The sequence below is a fragment of the Morone saxatilis genome, unplaced genomic scaffold, assembly GCF_004916995.1.
Source record: "Morone saxatilis isolate NCDOM2014 unplaced genomic scaffold, NCSU_SB_2.0 Contig24, whole genome shotgun sequence".
Classification (NCBI taxonomy): Eukaryota; Metazoa; Chordata; class Actinopteri; family Moronidae; genus Morone; species Morone saxatilis.
Genome location: NW_023339807.1, coordinates 18967096 through 18985436, shown reverse-complemented (window position 1 = coordinate 18985436; position 18341 = coordinate 18967096). Strand labels below are relative to the sequence as shown.

The 18341-nt window shown below is 39.0% G+C and overlaps 2 protein-coding genes across 4 annotated transcripts in view; both read left to right on the top strand.

The window, feature by feature from the left end:
- The first annotated feature begins 9154 nt into the window (after positions 1-9154).
- LOC118335808 (cell wall protein DAN4) lies at positions 9155-13062 on the top strand. The gene is made up of 6 exons (XM_035672248.1): positions 9155-10013; positions 10140-10180; positions 10301-10387; positions 10534-10702; positions 11353-11390; positions 12030-13062. The coding sequence occupies exons 1-6, from the start codon at positions 9155-9157 to the stop codon at positions 12279-12281; spliced, it is 1446 nt and encodes a 481-aa protein (XP_035528141.1). The 3' UTR covers positions 12282-13062.
- Positions 13063-13944: 882 nt separating this feature from the next.
- The window catches only part of inpp5b (inositol polyphosphate-5-phosphatase B), a 19259-nt gene continuing 14862 nt past the window's right edge, over positions 13945-18341 (top strand). For 2 of the 3 annotated variants that reach the window (XM_035672281.1, XM_035672280.1), the window contains exons 1-6: positions 13945-14265; positions 15020-15099; positions 15493-15590; positions 15756-15785; positions 15892-16002; positions 17274-17411. In XM_035672281.1, coding sequence (XP_035528174.1) covers positions 14209-14265; positions 15020-15099; positions 15493-15590; positions 15756-15785; positions 15892-16002; positions 17274-17411 — 514 coding nt within the window. In that variant the 5' untranslated portion in view covers positions 13945-14208. Of the gene's footprint in view, positions 14266-15019; positions 15100-15492; positions 15591-15755; positions 15786-15891; positions 16003-16297; positions 16946-17273; positions 17412-18341 lie in introns of those variants that run through there. The other variant, XM_035672282.1, reaches the window with a different exon arrangement.

Below are 18341 nucleotides of genomic sequence, written 5' to 3'. Positions count from 1 at the left end.
AAAGATAGTAGTGAGCACATTGTATGACTATGAGATCCTTACCCACAAATGGTTTTAGTTGTCGGTTTGTGTCCCCTGTAATTGTGTGTTGTTCCCTTGGCAAGAATTTGATTGCATTGTATGGGCATATCTGTAATGCAAATAAACACGGCTCATATGAAAACATGTTACTGACAAGATATACAAATTTCCTACAAATGATAAATTCATTGGAATGTACCCTCACCCAAAGGAACCTGCAAGTGCACAGTATCCCCTTGAGCGTCCATGTAAACGCAGTCAACAGGATATATGCCATCATGTTGAAGCATGTTCACCTCACATTGTGGTACTCTAACTGGAGAAAGAAATTACTGTTAATATGATTTATCTATTACAGCCAGTGGTGGATGTACATACTCAAGTAATACAGTAAATTTACTCAGATTTGAAGTTTTAGTAATTTACATGAGTTGTCCCATGACACATTCTACTTCTCTATTACATTTCATAGAGAAATATTGTACTTTTTATTCCATTACATCTGACAGCTACAGTTACTTGTTACTTAACAAATTAAGACTTTACATTCAAAACATGAAGAACATTTAACAGTTTTACAATGCTCATTAGTCAGTTATCACAAAATGAAGCAATCTTTCATGTAGAAATACCAAAATGATTTGCTGCTTTTTCTTATATGAAATTGAGGTAAACTGAATAATTTTGAGGTTTAGACTGTTGACAAAACAAAACAGACTTTAAGCTCTGGGTAATTGTGATGGGCATTTCTCACTTTTAGCTTACATTTTACAAACCAAAAAATAAATAGATAGGCCCTAATCAAGAAAATGTTATTATTAGTTGCAGCCCAATAAACAACAGCCGGATATTAGCTTTATCCCAACAGTAAAATAGAAAATGATCTGAATACTTCCTCCACCATTGTGAATCTAATTCAGCTAAAATGATATTGGATTGCTACATTACAGTGTACTAATGACCATAGTTTTACTGAACTGTGGTCTAATGAGTGGAAAGGATCGGGTGTAGACAGGTAAAAAAAAGTAGGCTATGTCATACGTAGGTGGATGCTGCCCTGCTGTGACCTCATACACAAACAAACACATAAAAAAACAGGAACATGGAAGCATACTATTGGACAATGTACAGATAGAGCTGGACACTAACCTTTGCCAGAAGCTCAACCATATAGGGTCATAAGGAAATGGTAGCTCTCAATTGGTCTCTGTCTTAGTCCATGGTAAGTGCTAATGTGGCACATTTGGTTACTGACCTGTTGCTATGCACCAAGTCTGTGTGAACAGTGCTGCTGACGACTGCTGGGTAGATAAATCTTGTCTAATCTTCTTAGCCATGCAGTCACACAGTTGCATCCAGGCTGCTTAATTTGGTATACTGAGCCTTATCTATAAACAATGTGAATAAGCCTCCACATGCAGTGCAACCTTCCTGTTGGAGGATTCAGTGTTATCTGTTCTGTCTGCCTTTTGACACATTCAGTTATAAGAGCTGAAGAAGTATTTAACAAATATTAGTTTTAATTCCCATTTGATTTATGAAGTATTTTATTTCCATTTCCATAGGGTGACACCATCACGTTTATATATTTGTTCTACATTTTTATTTATGTTTTTTACACTGAGTAAAATATTAAAACTATTAAACTAAAACAATAAAGGCTTTAAAACATAGGTCCTTTGGGAAGCTTTATATTTTGATTTAGTGGTGTACACAGTACTAGTTACACAAATGATCAATAAATCAAATTCTCCAAACTAATGAGCACACAACGATCCAACTTTTGGACTAATGGTTAAATGGTGGAAAGTGTGGATATCTGCAGTGTGAGCCTGACAGAGCAACACCATTGAAGAAGTTTCTGCTGATGGATTGTGTGCTACTGCTAGTTATTGCGACTACTTACTACGACTTTTTCAGTACTATTGTAATCAGATTACATGCACATTTATGCCACATTATATAAGAAGAGAATATTCATCAGTTATTATCTGTCAAAATAAAGTGGTCCCAACATTTTCCAGGTCATGCAAATCATTTATTCATAGTCTTATATTCCTCATGTTGTGGTTTCGGACATCATTGTTAAGCTCCAAGAAGCTGAAAGAAGAAATGGTAATGTGTGATACATATTTCAACCTACGAACCATGGACAGTTTTACTGCTGTAATTATACAAAGTTTTGAGAATCAAATAGACCTTCATGTACAGAAACTAGTTTTTACCTTTTTTTTTTTCCAAAGCAGGATTAATTAAGAGATGTTTGTCCAGCCTAAACCATGCATCATACTATATCTCACTCATAGGAAATCAAGTGTGAAAAGGGGCAACATTTCTTCCAAGTTGATTATCCTATTGACTATAGGACAAGGGTTTTTGGTTTCAAAGTAAAGCTGGTCATTCAAATGAAATGTGAGCCTACAGGCAATATCTACATGGTTAATTGTTGTGTGTGAATAGGTATATAAATTCATATTGCTATGGATAAAATAAGCAGTCTCGCAGCAAGGGAAGAAGCTGTTCTTGAGTCTGATGGTACAGCAGTGGATACTTCTGTATTCATGCCAGATGGCAGCAGGGTGAACAGGCTGTGTTTGGGGTGGGTATTGTCTTTTAATATCCTTTGGGCTCTACCCAGCCGCCTCACCTCACTGATATCGCTGATGCTGGGTAGTTGAGTACCAGTGATCTTCTGAGCGGTTTTAATCACACACTGCAGAGCCTTCCTGTCCTGGGCAGTGCACCTGCCATGCCAGTTTGTGATGTTTCCAGTCCGGATGCTTTCTACCACTCTTCTGTTTCCTTAAGAAATACAGTAATTTTTGTGCTTTTTTTAAAGGTGGAGATGTGATGACCATAACATGTTCTCTGTGATGCTGATGTTCAGGAAGCTAAAACTATTCACCTACTCCATCTATGCCCCACTGATGTAGACAGTCTTTGCCTCCTTTTTCCTAAAATCAGCTCCTTGGTATTGCTGCAGTTGAGAAGTAGGTTGTTTTCTGTGCACCACTCTGCAAGATTGTTGATTTCCTCCAGATATGAATTCTCGTCATTTGAAATCCGGCAGATGATGGTGGTGTCATCTCCAAACTGTCTGAGGTCTGTTTGTGAGAAAGTCCATTATCCAGTTCCAGAGTGTGGTACTCAGGACCAGAGTGTTAAGTTTACCAATCAGTTTCACTGGGGAGATTGGGTTGAATGCTGAACTGAAATGGTTTTGTAATTATAAAATATGTGCTGTGACAAATCATGCTATTGTTTAACCTTCCCATTGTGAAAACACCCAAATTAGCTGTGTCCTGAATTATTATCACATCAGTTGTGGGGGCATCTTTAGATCCACCCAGCAACACCAGTCTCTTCTCACACTGGTATAATTGTGCAGTGAGAGTTTCCAGTTATTAAGTTCCAACTACTGTCGGCAGGGAGCAAAGCAAATAAAGCCTAATCAAATTAGTCAGTCATTTGACATTTGAGTTTGCAGTATGCTGGCTATATGAAAATAGTGTTGTTGTGCATTTTGAAATGTATCATTGGAGATGATGGTAATATATATAGTATAACATTTGTTGTACCTTATGTTGGCATATGCAAAGACGTGTGAGTGTAGTGTACAGTAGTTCTTTGATATTTAGGGAAGTGTATGTCTACCATAGCAGCCAACAATTGCCTTGTTGCTAAGTTTGTACTAGGGATGGGCATTGCAAGTTACCTATGTGGAATTTGTTTATGCTACATACTAAAATAAAAATAAAATACCATGATCACTGTAAATAACCAACTGTATGCATGTAAATGTCTTTGTAAGCATATGTGAAGATATACATATATGAGTGTGCATGTATACTACATATGTGTTTTCCATGTAAGATATGTACAGGTTGTGAAAACAAACCTCTGAGGCAGTAAAGACCATCTATCTTTTCGATAAAAGTTGCTAATGTATAGCTAGGAATTAACCCTTAAAAACATTTTAGGCTATGAAATGTGTATGGATAGTAAGATAATGTATCTTGTACTGATAACAGAGGGAGTCCTATAAAGAGGGGACCTCTCCGTCTTAAACAATGGATGGATATAGTAAGAGGTATGTATGTGATGGACAAACTAACATTTCAGTTGGCTAATATAAGGCTTCTGCAGACTTGAGGTACACAACTTAAGTGGTTATTTTCAAAGAAGCTGTATACCATGCTGTTTTATCTAACTCAGACTGCTGAAGTATCATATTAGTGTCAAATATATAGTCAGTTATTGCACAGAACAAGGACTGTGGATTTTGCCAAACTGATTTCACCACCTACAGTAGCCTATTTCATGAATAACTCTCAACCACTTTAGTATGTATTCTTGGTAACAACAACTTGAGTAAGCCATTCACAGCAGACAAAATTTCCTGTGTTTCGTGCAACTTCTGTTAAGGACTTCTGTCACCTAAATTGTGTAAGAGCCTTTTGTGTTGTGCCCAAGAATTCTATGTTCTTTTGGCCACAAAGAGGTAATTGTAGTCTGTGGGGGCTTTATGGCTGGCAGAGAGAGGGGGTCTGATTTCACATTGTGTTGAACAGAAACCAGGTTCCCTATACAATCACCCCACAGGGCACTGAAATCTCACCTGTACCCTTAGAGGCTAGCAAAGGCTTAATCCACTGAGTTATTTTAGTAAATCTTTAATTGCTGGGTGCAAAGTTTTAGTTAACTTTTTCAAAAGCAACCTGACACTGTCTTGTGTAATGTAATATCGTCTTTTGTGTTGAATTGACGCACAGTGAAGTGGTATTTTTAAGGCATTTTGATAGCTGAAGGTAAAAAAAATCCCACTAAAGGTATTTATGTTTGTGAACTGAACACTGAATTAGAGTGTTAAAATTAACCATTTAATTTTAACTCTCTTGGTTGACCAGATTCAAAACTCATAGCCAGTCATAATGGTGGTGGTTTTGTAAGTATGAGTGTAAATATGTGCTTTCAGTTGTGACATATAATGCTCTAGTTTAAGCTTCCCATTGTGAAAAACACCCATATTATCTGTGTCCTGAATCATTACCACATCAATTCTGGGGCATCTTTAGATCCACCCAGCAACACCAGGCCCGTTAGTCTCCTCCTCTCACACTGGTATAGCTGTGCAGGTGAGAGCTTCCACTTATTACGTTACTACAGTGCAGGCAGGAATCAAAAGGGGGGAGGTAACAGACAGCAACAGAGAAAGGCAACGCCAGAGAGAGAGAGCAGGCTTATTCACTTCGTCCACAACTGCCAAAAAACAAAACAGTTCACCGCAGGTGAGTGGGCTATAATTATAATATTACTGATTTTAGATGATGAATTTTGTGACCATGATTTAAATTCAGCTAAACAGAGCTTTGATATGTGACCGCAGGGACACACAGGAATGAGAGTGAATGATGCAGCAGGGAAATGTTATGGTATCTGTTATGTTTTGATGTTCCAAACATTATTTTATGTTACAAACATGGTTTTATGTATGCACAATTCATATGTTATATTATAAATTAGGAAATCACTAACAATTATTTTGATAAACATTGGTCAATTTGTCTAATCAAAATATATAAAATATCACTCTACTTTAGAATCAATCCAAGAATCGTTACATCCTTAAGTAATTCTATTTTGACTTACAGTGTAATGTGTAGAATCAACTCACAGACGTGATTCTTAAAACAATGTATCTTATGAAGTTGCACAGTTCATGCTTTATCTGCACAGTTCATGGCAGGAGAGACTATTGAGGGTTCCTTCGGTTATCATTTAGCTAGTCCTATAATAAAATCTTGCGCAATTCACAGTGCAACACGATGAAAACGTATATAGTGAGTGTATGTAACAGGCCAACAGGAAGGTGTGATTTAAAGCATGAGGATCTGGTACCTGAATACACCTTTTTATGCACTATACATCAAATTGAATAGCCTCTAAGAAGTCTTCACTTTTTCCATTTCTCCAAAATGGCCCCTGTTGTCACTCAGTTTCCAGGGTGTAAAGCCCATAGGAGCCCGAGCTGGGATCCAAGGGAGAGGGGAAAAAAACAAGTCGTGCGGCTTAGCAGTTCTCCCAAGGGGACTGATGGAGGAACAAACACATTTTAATTGTGTTCACTGATAAACTGCAGCAAACAGAGACACTTACGATATAATTGTGTGACACAAGACTCAACTAATTTTAGCAGGAATTACCTCATGAGGGGGTGACCATTGCTGAAAATTGCATCCTGCTCAAACTTAAAATGTTTTGACCAAGGCTTTTGTTCTAGGTGCCACTAATGTGAGAAACTGTGTGTTGAAATGTGAAAAAAGTTGAGGTGCAGCTTTCAGTCTCACATTTATCAATTTCTTCTATTGTGACTCAACCTAACAATTATGAGATCAGTTTCAATGGGACAATTAGAGGATTGTAAAAAGAGGAGACCACAGATGACTTTCACAGATCAAAAGAACTGCCCAGGTGGGTTACAATGAATGAGCACGGTTGTAATTCAGAAACCTATTACATGGGTAAACAATTTGAACTGTGTCCACATTACCTTATATCATAAAGATATTTTGTCTGCACACAAATTTAGTTTGTTATTGCTCAATTTATTCTGCAAGGAGAGATTCATCATTATGTCTGTGTCAACCAGTGGACATTATTAACAGAACATCCGTCAGCTGTTTCATTCATTATCATTGTTTGTTTTACCCTTCCCATTACCAGGATTTTCATATGACTTCATTACAGGCTGGACAAAGAACTCTCTCCCTTTCTGCCAATGCGATAATGGCCCCATTGGCTTTTATAAAAGACACAGGTATGAGTGCATTTTTGCTTTTAAAACCAATGTCAACTCTCTGCTGGGGCAGGGCCTTTCTGTGGGGAGTTTGCACTTTCTCCCTGTGTACACGTGGGTTTACCCTAGGTGCTCCGTTTTTCTCACACCATCCAAACTTAGGTTAATTCTCCAGTCAGTGGCCTTGACCAATGCACTGGTTCAGCTCTGGAGTAATAGGTATGTTAAAGCACATGAGTTGCACTGAGCTGTCTTCTGCAAAGTGGCTTGCAGGTACTGCAGTGCCGGACTTGCTCAAAGACATTTTGACTAATACACTATCCATGTTGGCTAATGTATTGGTTGAAAAACACACTCATAGTCACAAAACAAGTGTTTGTCAAGAAATACATGCAGGCAGAACCACTGAAGCTCTGGGACTCCACTGTAACTGTCCCAAAAGCAAAGATGTAATACTGTAGCTCTCTCATGAATAGATGACATATGAATGTTGGCATAGATACTGTACTGTGCACCAGCACAGCACGTGTGGCCACACATACAAACATGCATGCTTACATAAGTTTACACTATGTCTTCTTGATATAGGCCTATTTCTTTGTTGCTGTTTTGTTGCTGATGTATAGCAGGTATAATTTCTACCATGTTTGCCATCCTATTTCCTATATTTGCTAAATCGCACTCAGTACAAAGTACAGCTGAGGCTGATGGGAATGTCATTAGTTTTGCAGGTACTTGGTCATAAACCATATTGGACAAATTAAAATTTTGATCTGAATCCAACCCATGAGTCCACAAAATCCCTACTCTGGTGCTAGGCAAAGTCAGGGGATCACCAAACTTAACACCATGCATTATCTGGACACTTTTCGTCTGTGCAAACTTTTGTAGCAATTCATCCAATAGTTGTTGAGATATTTTATTCTGGACCTAAGTGGTGGACAGACATTCCTGTTGCTAGATCCATAGTGAAAACTTTGACAGATGATCACCAGAGTAATTAGGATTAATCCTCTGGGCACCATGAACACCTGTGTCCAGTTTTACAGCAATCCATTCAACAGTTATCGAGGAATTTAACAAATAACCCCCAAAAATGTCAACCATGTGGTGGCACAAGAGGAAAAGTCAGGGAATTACCTAGGTCAGTGGACTTTATCTTCTGAAGACCATACATCTGACTTTAATACATCCCTGGTTAAAGCGTTTCTAATAGCCTTTAAATCCTCTTAAAAGCAACATATTTTATTTTAGTATCTATCTATCTATCATTACTATCACTATTATCTACTAAGCAAAATCTGCTGTTGCTGCTGCTGTGGTGTGTTTGCCCAAAATCCTGCAGACAAGCACAGACACCTGAGATTTCAACATGTTGCGTGGTTTAAGTCGTCAACGTCCGGCTTTGGTGGACTACAAACCAACCGTTAATAAATATTTAAATTGAAATTACTGAAATGAAAGTAAACGATGTCTCGCCGAGGCTGACGGTCCGGGTGATTTATTTGAATCCACTAACACTCGGAGTTTTTCGCCGTGACAGACGCGGTTTCGCAGCAAATAACGAAGAGTCGTGACAGCGCTTCTCCCACGTAAAAGCGTGTACTTTTTTCACCCTCATATAAGTCGCGCCCAAAAGACATTACACCTACTACGTTACTGTTGTTTGGTTCCGGATTGCTTTGTGACATTCTCTTTTTTATAGTTAGGAACCTGTGCAGTTATCAGACTGCCTGACACACCCCTCCGTCCGCGCCGCGGCTATCCGTCACACTGTAGCCGGTCAAAAATAAGCGTCCCTGATATACCTCCAAGGAGGCGACAGGGACGAGCGACATTCCCCCCTGGGCCGCATCCTGAGCCCTTCACACAGAGACGGTGCGCAGAATGGCCGCTGACCCCCATGCCAAACCGCCAGTGATGAATGGCTACCTGTCCCTGCGTCCCACTCTCCTGCTTCTCACCTTCCACACAATTCTGCATCCTCATCATTCTTGGTAGTTTTTAAACATTTTTTTTTTCATGTGAACACCCTTTACCGCATTTGCCTCAAATAATGAAAACACAATAGTTAATCAATTCACACATTTCACACACAACCTAAAAATTCCTGATGTCCATTCTTAAAAGCTAAACTCCCCTTCTATAGCAATACATACTTCCTACCGGCACTGCACTAGTTTTAAGAAATTATTCCAGTGTTAATTTTTGGGTGACAAAAGAACAATGCAGTTTCCCTGGTATTATGTGCCTAGCTCAGCTAAATAGCTGCAATTCATTACATATGTTCTGGTTTATGTACACTAAAATCCATATTTTCCTATTATGTTTCCCAAAATGCCAGGCTGCACTGGTATCCTGCGCCTCCTCTTGTTAGGAATACTTCTGCCATCAGTATTAGTGTCCTCTGCTTCTACCGTCGCTTCTTCCACTGATGGCCCCGCAACAACAGCCGCAGCCACTACCACAGGCCCAGCAACCCCCATCACTGGAAGCACAGCAGCCAGCACCGCCTCACAGTCTCCAGCTTCAACCACCTCCGGGGCCACAACCAATCCTACAATGACCACATCTTCCACTGCGGCCCCAACAACCACCACCACAGCAGCCTTGACCACCCAGTCCACCACCTCTACCACCTTAGGAGGTACAGCAATGACCACCACTACCCAGTCACTGACAACCACAACAACCTCTGGAGGCTCAGCATCCACCACCATCACCCAGTCACCCACAATCACCTCCGGAGGCTCAGCATCTACCACTACCACCCAGACTCCTACAACCACCTCTGGAGGCTCAGAATCAACCGCCCAATCTCCCACAGCCACCTCCAGAGGCTCACTATCCACCACCCAGTCCCCCACAACCACTACCACCTCCGGAGAAACAACAATCACCACCACCACTCACTCTACCGCAGCCACCTCCGGAGTCTCAGTATCCACCACCAAGTCCCCCACAACCACAGCAATCATCACCAACACCCAGTATAGAACCACTGCATCTTCACCCCCTATCACCTCTAATTCAGTCAGTGCTACTAATTTAGGAATCATTTCTACCCCCTCTACAGTTGGAACCATGACCCAGTCCAGCACCACCATGACAGCCACAGGTTCAACCACCGCATCTACAGGCTCTGGTTCCTCAACCAGCCAAATGATGTCCACCAGTCAGTCATCAATCTCCACTGGTATGTTTTGTTTTACCAAATAATAACATGTTTCCGTCACTGTCAATGCTTTATATTCCCATGAAAATAAAAGAAAACTATTGTCTTTACCTATCATTGATTGTGACATCCATCCTTTTGCTGCAGGTGGTGCGAATGGAACCACAATTTATTCTTCAATGAGCATGGCAAGTCCACCTTACTAGAGAGAAGTGTATTGTTCTGTTTGTGTGTTTCCCTTATCACTCCTTCTTCTTCATCCCTTCAGCTTTTCATCTTCATCATGGACCTTTCTCTCTCAAACACAGATATGCCCCTCATTCACCTGTAACTACTCAGACTGCTACACAATGTACACCAGTCAGAATGCCACTTCATGTGCTGACTACTGCCAGGTACGGGGGCAAATGACACTGACAAAACCTCTTGAACCATCTAACAAAACCATTTGATGTATTGCCCTTAAATGATAATGTTCTAAAATGCGGTACAACCTCTGTATGCATGACGTATTTTAATGTGTCATTCTGCAATGTATCAGCTGTTAAGACAGACGGACATGTGGTACAATGTTAGCTGCAGCGCCTCCTGTGCTGTTAGCTGTGGCAACACCACTCAGAACAATTGCTCTATAAACTGCTGCAATTCAACTGGCTGCCTCAATGGCAGTTTTGCAACCATGATGATGACAACAACAACAGCAACCACAGGTAAACAGAGTTGACCTCCCCATTTCACGACTCTTATAATTATTTTATTTATTCTATCATCCACACACTGTCCTTACAAATTATTCTTTTTTTATCTTATGAGTTATGACTGCATATTTATAGGTGCATGCTTTTAATTTTACTCAATTTTTTAAACATTTCACTCTCATCCTTTCATTGGTCATTTCAGCAACAACAACAACAACAACAACAACAACAACAACAACAACCAAACCAATAACTACAATGGCTGCCACCAATCCACAAACACCAGCAAACAATGTAAGGACAAAAGGCTGCATGTGTGAGTGTGTGCTGGCATGCGAATGGATGCATATGTGTGAGCAGAAGGCTAGAGAGTTGTGTGTATCACTGAATTCAGTTAATTCTGCCTTCTCTTGGTCACAGACACAACACAAACACAAATTCAAAATCAAAAAAATATTTGTATACAGTGTTGACTTTCAACCAATTCCCAGTGGTTATGATAACAACCTACATACTATTTCATATTTTAATGGAATATAGTCTAAGCCAGGACTTGTGTCAGATTTGTATCATCCTTTCCTCTGTGTTGTGTTCTTTTTTTCAGGGAAAAAAATGCCATAATGGTACATGTACTGGTTCAAATTGCTACAAAAATTTTGCAGCTTCCCAAATATGCTCCTCCTCACAGCTACACTGTCAGGTGAGAACTGAGAATAGATTTTCCAAATCAAACAACTTAGCAGAAATGTCACCATCTAATCTGGTGATATAATACAGCAACATTCTGCACCATATTACTAAATAAAATACTAAGATTAAAATGCTTAACTCTGGAGTCCTGATCCATTATGGTTAATTTATGCCAGCTTTCTATGCGTTTATTTTTGTCTTTGTTTAGCACCTTTTAAACTGCCCTTACCCCATATACATGATACCTTTTTTCAGCACAAATTCAGCCTGACAACTTTATTTAAGAAAGTATACAGGCAACTATTATTATTTTCTGCAGAAAAATTTAAGAAAACCCCTATAATACTTCCATTTACATGTACAGTGACTTTTTTCATAAAAAAGTCTATGCATGCCTTTAAATCACATAAAATATTAACAAATCACAGTTAAGAAAAAATGTTTGTTTGCTAAACATAGAGGTATAAAAGTACACTAGTTTGTTCTCAGTTTGTCTCTACATGATATATACATAAAGTTATGTTATTTGTATGTTACTATAAATAAAACTGTTTTATAAACAACATTTAAATATTGCAGTCTCATATTTAGACTTTCAACCACTTGTTGCTTCTGCATTGTTGTTGCTAACTCACTAATGCTTTTGCAGCTGAGAAAGGAGACCGTAAATTCCGTCGAGCAGTGGCAAGCAGGTTGCACCACCAACTGTTCTAGCCAAACCCCATGCAAGGACTCAACACAACCTCCGTGTAATTTAGAGTGCTGCAACGCCACTATGACCTCCTGCCTATGGTTGAATGGCACATTGAATGTCCCCTCTTTCGCCACAAGAGGTCCTCATCTTAACACAGAATTGATTGCTTCCTTACTTTGCCTGCTGGCCATCACCTTGCTGCTGTGAGTGACTGAATACCAGCTTGCTCATCTGCTGTGTGGGTCATTAGGTAACCAGAGCTTTGTGTAACTCCAATTCCCTCCAGGAAAAAAAAAGCTTAGCAGTGCAGAGATTAACACTCATTTACACCGATTTATCTCTCTGATATTCATATGTGGTTGTACTGTATATATGTATGGAATTATGTAAAGCCTCAGTTATAATGTTGATTTTGTTTCTTGTTTTGTTAAAATATCCCATCATGTTTTATTTCTGGTTCAAGACCAATGAAAAATGTCTTTGAACTGTATCTTTTAATGAAAATCATCTCTGTCAAAACATGCCAGAAGGAACTCAATCTTCATATCATTTCACATTAAGCAAATCACCTTTATAATTATATATAATTATAATTAACAAAATGATATATTGAAATGAACTTGGAGTGAAGTTTTAAGATATAATTTGAATTGCTGGACATGTCGTAATTTGTTTTAGCCATGACCTTGCCCATAACTGTAATTGAATTCAGGTACTGTCTTCTTAAAGAAAGCCAAAAACAGTTTTTGTTTGTGCCTTCCCACTTTAAACTGATTGTAGGCTAATTTTAATTTTGGAATGGGTGAGTGAGCCTAAACACAACATTGTTGTTAACATAGTTATGTTTTAATTACCATAACCTCTCCTTATAGATTTATCATTTTCTCAAGCCATTGTGAGAGTGACACAGCTATGACTCTATATGCACTTTATGAAACACATGACTAATATTTTTGTGAATCGTGATTTAGATGTCTATGTGTGGTTTACAAAGTATATTTTGAAGTGGTGTCATGTAAATGTTAAATGAAATCAGAATTTATTCAAGTTTTGTGTACTGTATAAAATATAATGATTTTTGCCTAAAAATGAGATAAATCTAATAAACTACATCTAATAAATCTTCATTTGATTAAATCATATTTGTATATATGTCAGCCAGTGAGTAACAAGAAATTCTAATAGGCTACAGAAACACCAAACTAGGTCATTTAGAAACAGTATCACTATTACATAGTTTGTTCACCGCAGAGTGCTGACAAGTAGATTTTTACACTGTAACTGTGTAAAAATCAAAGGGATCTGTGTCGAGTGTTTGTTTATTTTATGTGTCTATTTATTTATTTTAATTATTCAATTACAACTCACAAATATTAACATCAGATTTGGCCTAAAAAATCCAGTATCAGTCGGGCTACACGCTGTGCAGAGGCCTATGGTGAATCTGAGCAGAATCCTTGTGCTTCAGGTTGATGCCAAAACTAGGTCAAAGCCAGGTCTGAGCTAAAATACCTCAGTATGATGTCAGTTCTTCTATTTTTGGCCTGTTGCAAATAAAATTAAAAAAAGAAATGTTCACCATTGAGCAACAAAATTGACCCAGGAATGCAGCAATGCCCCTATTATAACTGAACACATGTATCACAGGAGGGTTTCCCCCTCTTAACACAAACCCACTTAAACCCTATTGACCGGATGGCTCATCATCATCATCACAAACCATCACAGCTTTGATAAAACTTTGCAGAAAGTATGGACATATTACTTTACACACTCTATTTGTGGGACATAATCCTCTTTGGATCAGTCGCCTGAGGCCTAAATCCAAACCAAACTGACAGCCCAGATGTGACGTCACCGCGGGCGCACAGAGCGATTCTGGATCAGTGCGTGGCAGACCTGGGTCGGGCCAGCAGGGAGCGGAGGAACGAGGAGAAGAAGTAGGAAAGAAGAAAAAAAAAACATCTGGACTGAAAAAAGGGAATAATGTTGGATTACACGGGGCTCCAAAAGCGTCTCTCCTCCTGCTGTACACTTGGCTTTCGCTTGAGGGAGAAATAAACTGGTCCTCCTGGGTGTTTTCGTGTGTGTGTGTGTGTGTGTGAAGCAGAAGTTGTCACACAGTTGTGTCACTATGGATCAATCCGTCGCAATTCAAGAAACGTTGGAAAGGGAAGAAAACTGCATTATAGTATCCTTTGTTCGTGCGCTGGCTTTATGGATTATCAGCACTTCAAGCGAAGGATTATTTTACCTGCTTCAAACTAAATTCAACTAACGCGACTCCGTTGGAGGATACGAGAGCCCGAACAGGGAGGCCTGTGGGGTTAAGGCCACCTGGTTGACGCCTCTCTGAATAAATAATACAACCGAACTAAGGCTGTGATTCAAATCCAGGCAATGCATTTCAAATGCGTGTAGTTTTAGGCACTAGTGTGGGTTTTCTCGGGCGTGACTTACCAAGGATATGGTCCAACGTTTGTAGTAACACCGTTCATCCACAAGATGGCAGTATAGTGCCAAATAAAAGTCCTGCATTCATAGTGCTATTTATAAAGTAAAGAAGTTATATCAGAATTTTAATATATGTGGCTGAGGTGGAGTTAATCTTAACTGTTTTATGTATTGCTGAGTAGTTTATTCTATACAAATGGATAATAATTATTTGTAAAGCAACTGCAGATGTTAGATAAATGTAGTGGAGTAAAAAGTAGAATGTCATCTTGTGAAATGTAGTGGAATTCTATAGTGTACTAATGCGGAAACTCAAAGACAAGTACCTAACTAAATGTTAGGAAACAAAAAAGAACACAGAAAACCCCCCAAAAATGTAATTGTTGCACATTGTACCCCAAAAAATGTTTAAATGAGAGGAAGGTCCTGCTGAAATATTGTCACTGAGGGAACACATTTCCACTATATATCCTTAACTATACTCTTAACATGCTGTTCAATGTGATGTCCTCTTTGATAACATTACAGAGAGCAGACTGCTGGGATTGGTGGAGTCTTCAAAAGAACATGCGTGAGTTTTAATACTACAAATGAGCTATAATATGGCTTCTGTGTATCACTGAACAGTATACTTGTATTTAAAGGCTAACATATAACTGTGTAAGGAGAGGGGTGACGGCATTATGCAGTCCATGGCAACACCACATACTGGCCTCGAAAATGACCACAGAGTTGCATCAACCTCTGTGACACAGTAACCAGAATTATACATTATGTGGAAATGGTAGTATTCACCTCAGAGCTGCAAGACTTGTTGTGTTGGCTTGCATTATATTGTACTACAGGTGTCCTTTTATTTTGTCCACCCCTGCAGGTGCTTTATATTGTAAAAAAAAAATGTTGACTTAGACTGCTAACTAATTTAGTTAAAAATGTGAAATGTCTGTCTTGTAATATTTTGTAGAATCTTTATTTATACCCATCGAAGGATGGCTATTACTGCTGATGACGTGTCACTGGAGGACATCATACCCATTTCCCTTGACTTTGTTGTCGTGGAGGGTGAGCTACTTTCATATGTTGTATCTCATTGCAAACAGACTGACAATTTAAAAACTACTGTGTACTTCAAGATAGCTACAGCTATTTAAGCTAGTTTCTAGAGAAATAATAGCACAGTGTTAAGTTCTCTGAAGTGAACTTACAAATTTCTGCACTTTTTTTTAGTTTCTTCCCCAGAGGAACTTGCGGTTGTGGGTGAGTTACCCTTCACTGCACCTCAGGGACAATATGCTACATAACTAATCCACCACATGAAACTAAACATTGCATTTACTGTACACTGTTGTTCATCCGATTCTAGGGGGTGATACCAGAGTGAGAGTGAGCTTCCAGGAAGAGGAGCTAGAGCTCAGACTTCCTTTTGGGTCCCACTCGCGGCTCTTCCTCAGCGAGGTCAACAGGGCATGGAGTGGTAGGTCAGACCTCAGAGACACATGTATGTGATATGTTGACATGACATCCAGCTGTCATTGCTGGAACTTAGGATCATTTTCCAACCCTAGAAAGTTTGTTTAAAAAAAGCAACAACTATTCATTCAAACAGTACAGCAGCACAACCATGGACCCGCATCTCTGTACATACAGATATGAATAGGCCACTAATTATTTGATTGGGTTTTAATAGTATATATATATTTAGATTTTATTTTCTGAACAAGGTAGGAGGTACATATGTGTGAAGTAGCACAAAATAATCTGCTCTAACCATCTGTTTTGAGGAAACCTGCTCAGCCAGTCTTCAGTTGCCTTGAGGTGACATAATGTACCGCACCATGAAATACTTTTATCTTAAAATGCGACGTCAGTATACTGGAAAATACATTTAAAAAAACAGGAATCAAAACACTAAGGCATTTTTGAGACTGTTGGTGGCTGTGGGTCACAGCTTAAAAAACTTTAAAACAACAAACTGATGGTGTCACTTCACCTGTCAGTCACTGGGTGAGGGTGTGACGCATGAAGAAGGGAGAGAGAGAAGGGGTGGGGTTTGGATGGTGTGCTCCGTGTAGTTTGTGTCTGTCACAGCGTTTACAAAAAAACAAGATTAAAACAGTTTAAAAAGGACATGTAACTTCCTCTTCAACTCTTGCTTTGGACTTTCTGAATTCTTTTCATGTGAATGGAACGGGCCATTGACAGGTTATTGGACAGTCTGCTTTGTTCGGGACACTTTGTTAGTCACAGTGGAAACTCCACATGAACATGGACGAAGAATGATATGTTTTTTGGATTGCATTTTTCGTGGTACTCAAAGATGAGCCACAAAGGCTTTCAACCTGGTAAAGGGATACCAGTGATGGACAGATTAAATGACCTGGCTGTTGTTAAAAAGAAGAGTGTGAGAAATGGTAAAGGTAAGCAGATAAAAGTACCTGTACCTTGTAGTCACATTTAAAGTAGTAGAGCACAAAGCGTGGAGGTGGTCTTACAAACTAGGAGTACAGTTAGATATACAAACAAGACCCACATGTAAGTGAAATAAATAGAAAACTGATGCTTAAAAATGCTCCACAGGTGTATTAAATGAATAAGCATTCATATTTATACCATGAATCTTACCATTACTGTTGCTCTAGATTCTCCACTTTTGCCTGCAGACAATTCAGCAGAAATTCAAAGATCAGGTTCTTGTTACCTTAACTATTCCTTATTCTCTTGCCCTCTCTGTTTGTCTTTCTTCAGATGTTTGCAAGTCTCCCACACAGATACCCAGGTTTGAGTGGCTCAACAAGTACCATAAAGCCACCAGAGGACAGGGACTTGTCAAAATTGCACCCCTCAGCACAACAATCACTAAACTCAGCCAGCACCGGAAAACAGGTTTGTCATTTCGTTTCTTTTAGTAGAAGTTCACAGCCAGCGTCTTCAGATCCAGTAAACTGTGTTTGGATGACTATGATCAAAGAGTTGCATGATGAAACTGGGCTGTTTTGCCACTTCCTCTGAATACACTTCACTACACTTAGGCCCAACCTAAATATGAGTTGTAACACATTTACAGAGAGCCATGTGGGGAAGGGCACCAGTCACAACTTTTTCACAACTGACATTTTGACATGCCATAGCAGAAGATGCACACTGAGATGTAACTAATAATGTTAATTATGGCTCCATTTAATTTAAGTGACGATAGGCGGCCAGCGTGCATAACAATGGGGTAATGGACCTGGCTGAACTAAATGGATGCAGTCATTATTAACGTCTTTAATAACACCTGTTATTTTCCTGCTATGACATGTGGAAATGACTAACTGCAAAGTAATTAAATAAGTGAACATTATTTTTATAGCACCTTACAAGGTCCTTACCGGTTGCACATAAAATACAAATAACATAAATTAAACACCAAAGCACGATTTCCTTTGATTTGAGCCTTGACTGTGGAACTTTTAGCAACATTTGGTTGCAGGGCCTTTAGGGGTCCTGGTGTAGAATAATGAGTTAATAACCAAATATATATAGAACAGAGCTAAACAAAGCAGGGTTTTAAAGTAAAGTACCTTTAATTTATAAAGTAATAAAACAATATGCTCACAATAGGCAACTGCATATATAAGAACATGCAACAAGATTCGTTGTGAGATGAGTCATGCTGTGAAATGTTTTTGTATGCTTTGAATACGAACATGCAAGTTTATTATGTTTTTGCATGCCAGAATGACGTGCATGCCAAATACAAAAACATATAATACAAAAGGTGTGTAAAATGCAAAGGAACAAACATTAAAAAAAACAAAAAAAAACTACATT

Excerpts from the sequence above, each read along its gene's own strand:
- LOC118335808 (XM_035672248.1), top strand. The coding sequence starts at position 9,155 with ATGCCAGGCTGCACTGGTATCCTGCGCCTCCTCTTGTTAGGAATACTT. Across the intron at positions 10,014-10,139 it reads TCAGTCATCAATCTCCACTG|GTGGTGCGAATGGAACCACA; the intron begins GTATGTTTTGTT and ends CTTTTGCTGCAG. Across the intron at positions 10,181-10,300 it reads TTTATTCTTCAATGAGCATG|ATATGCCCCTCATTCACCTG; the intron begins GCAAGTCCACCT and ends TCTCAAACACAG.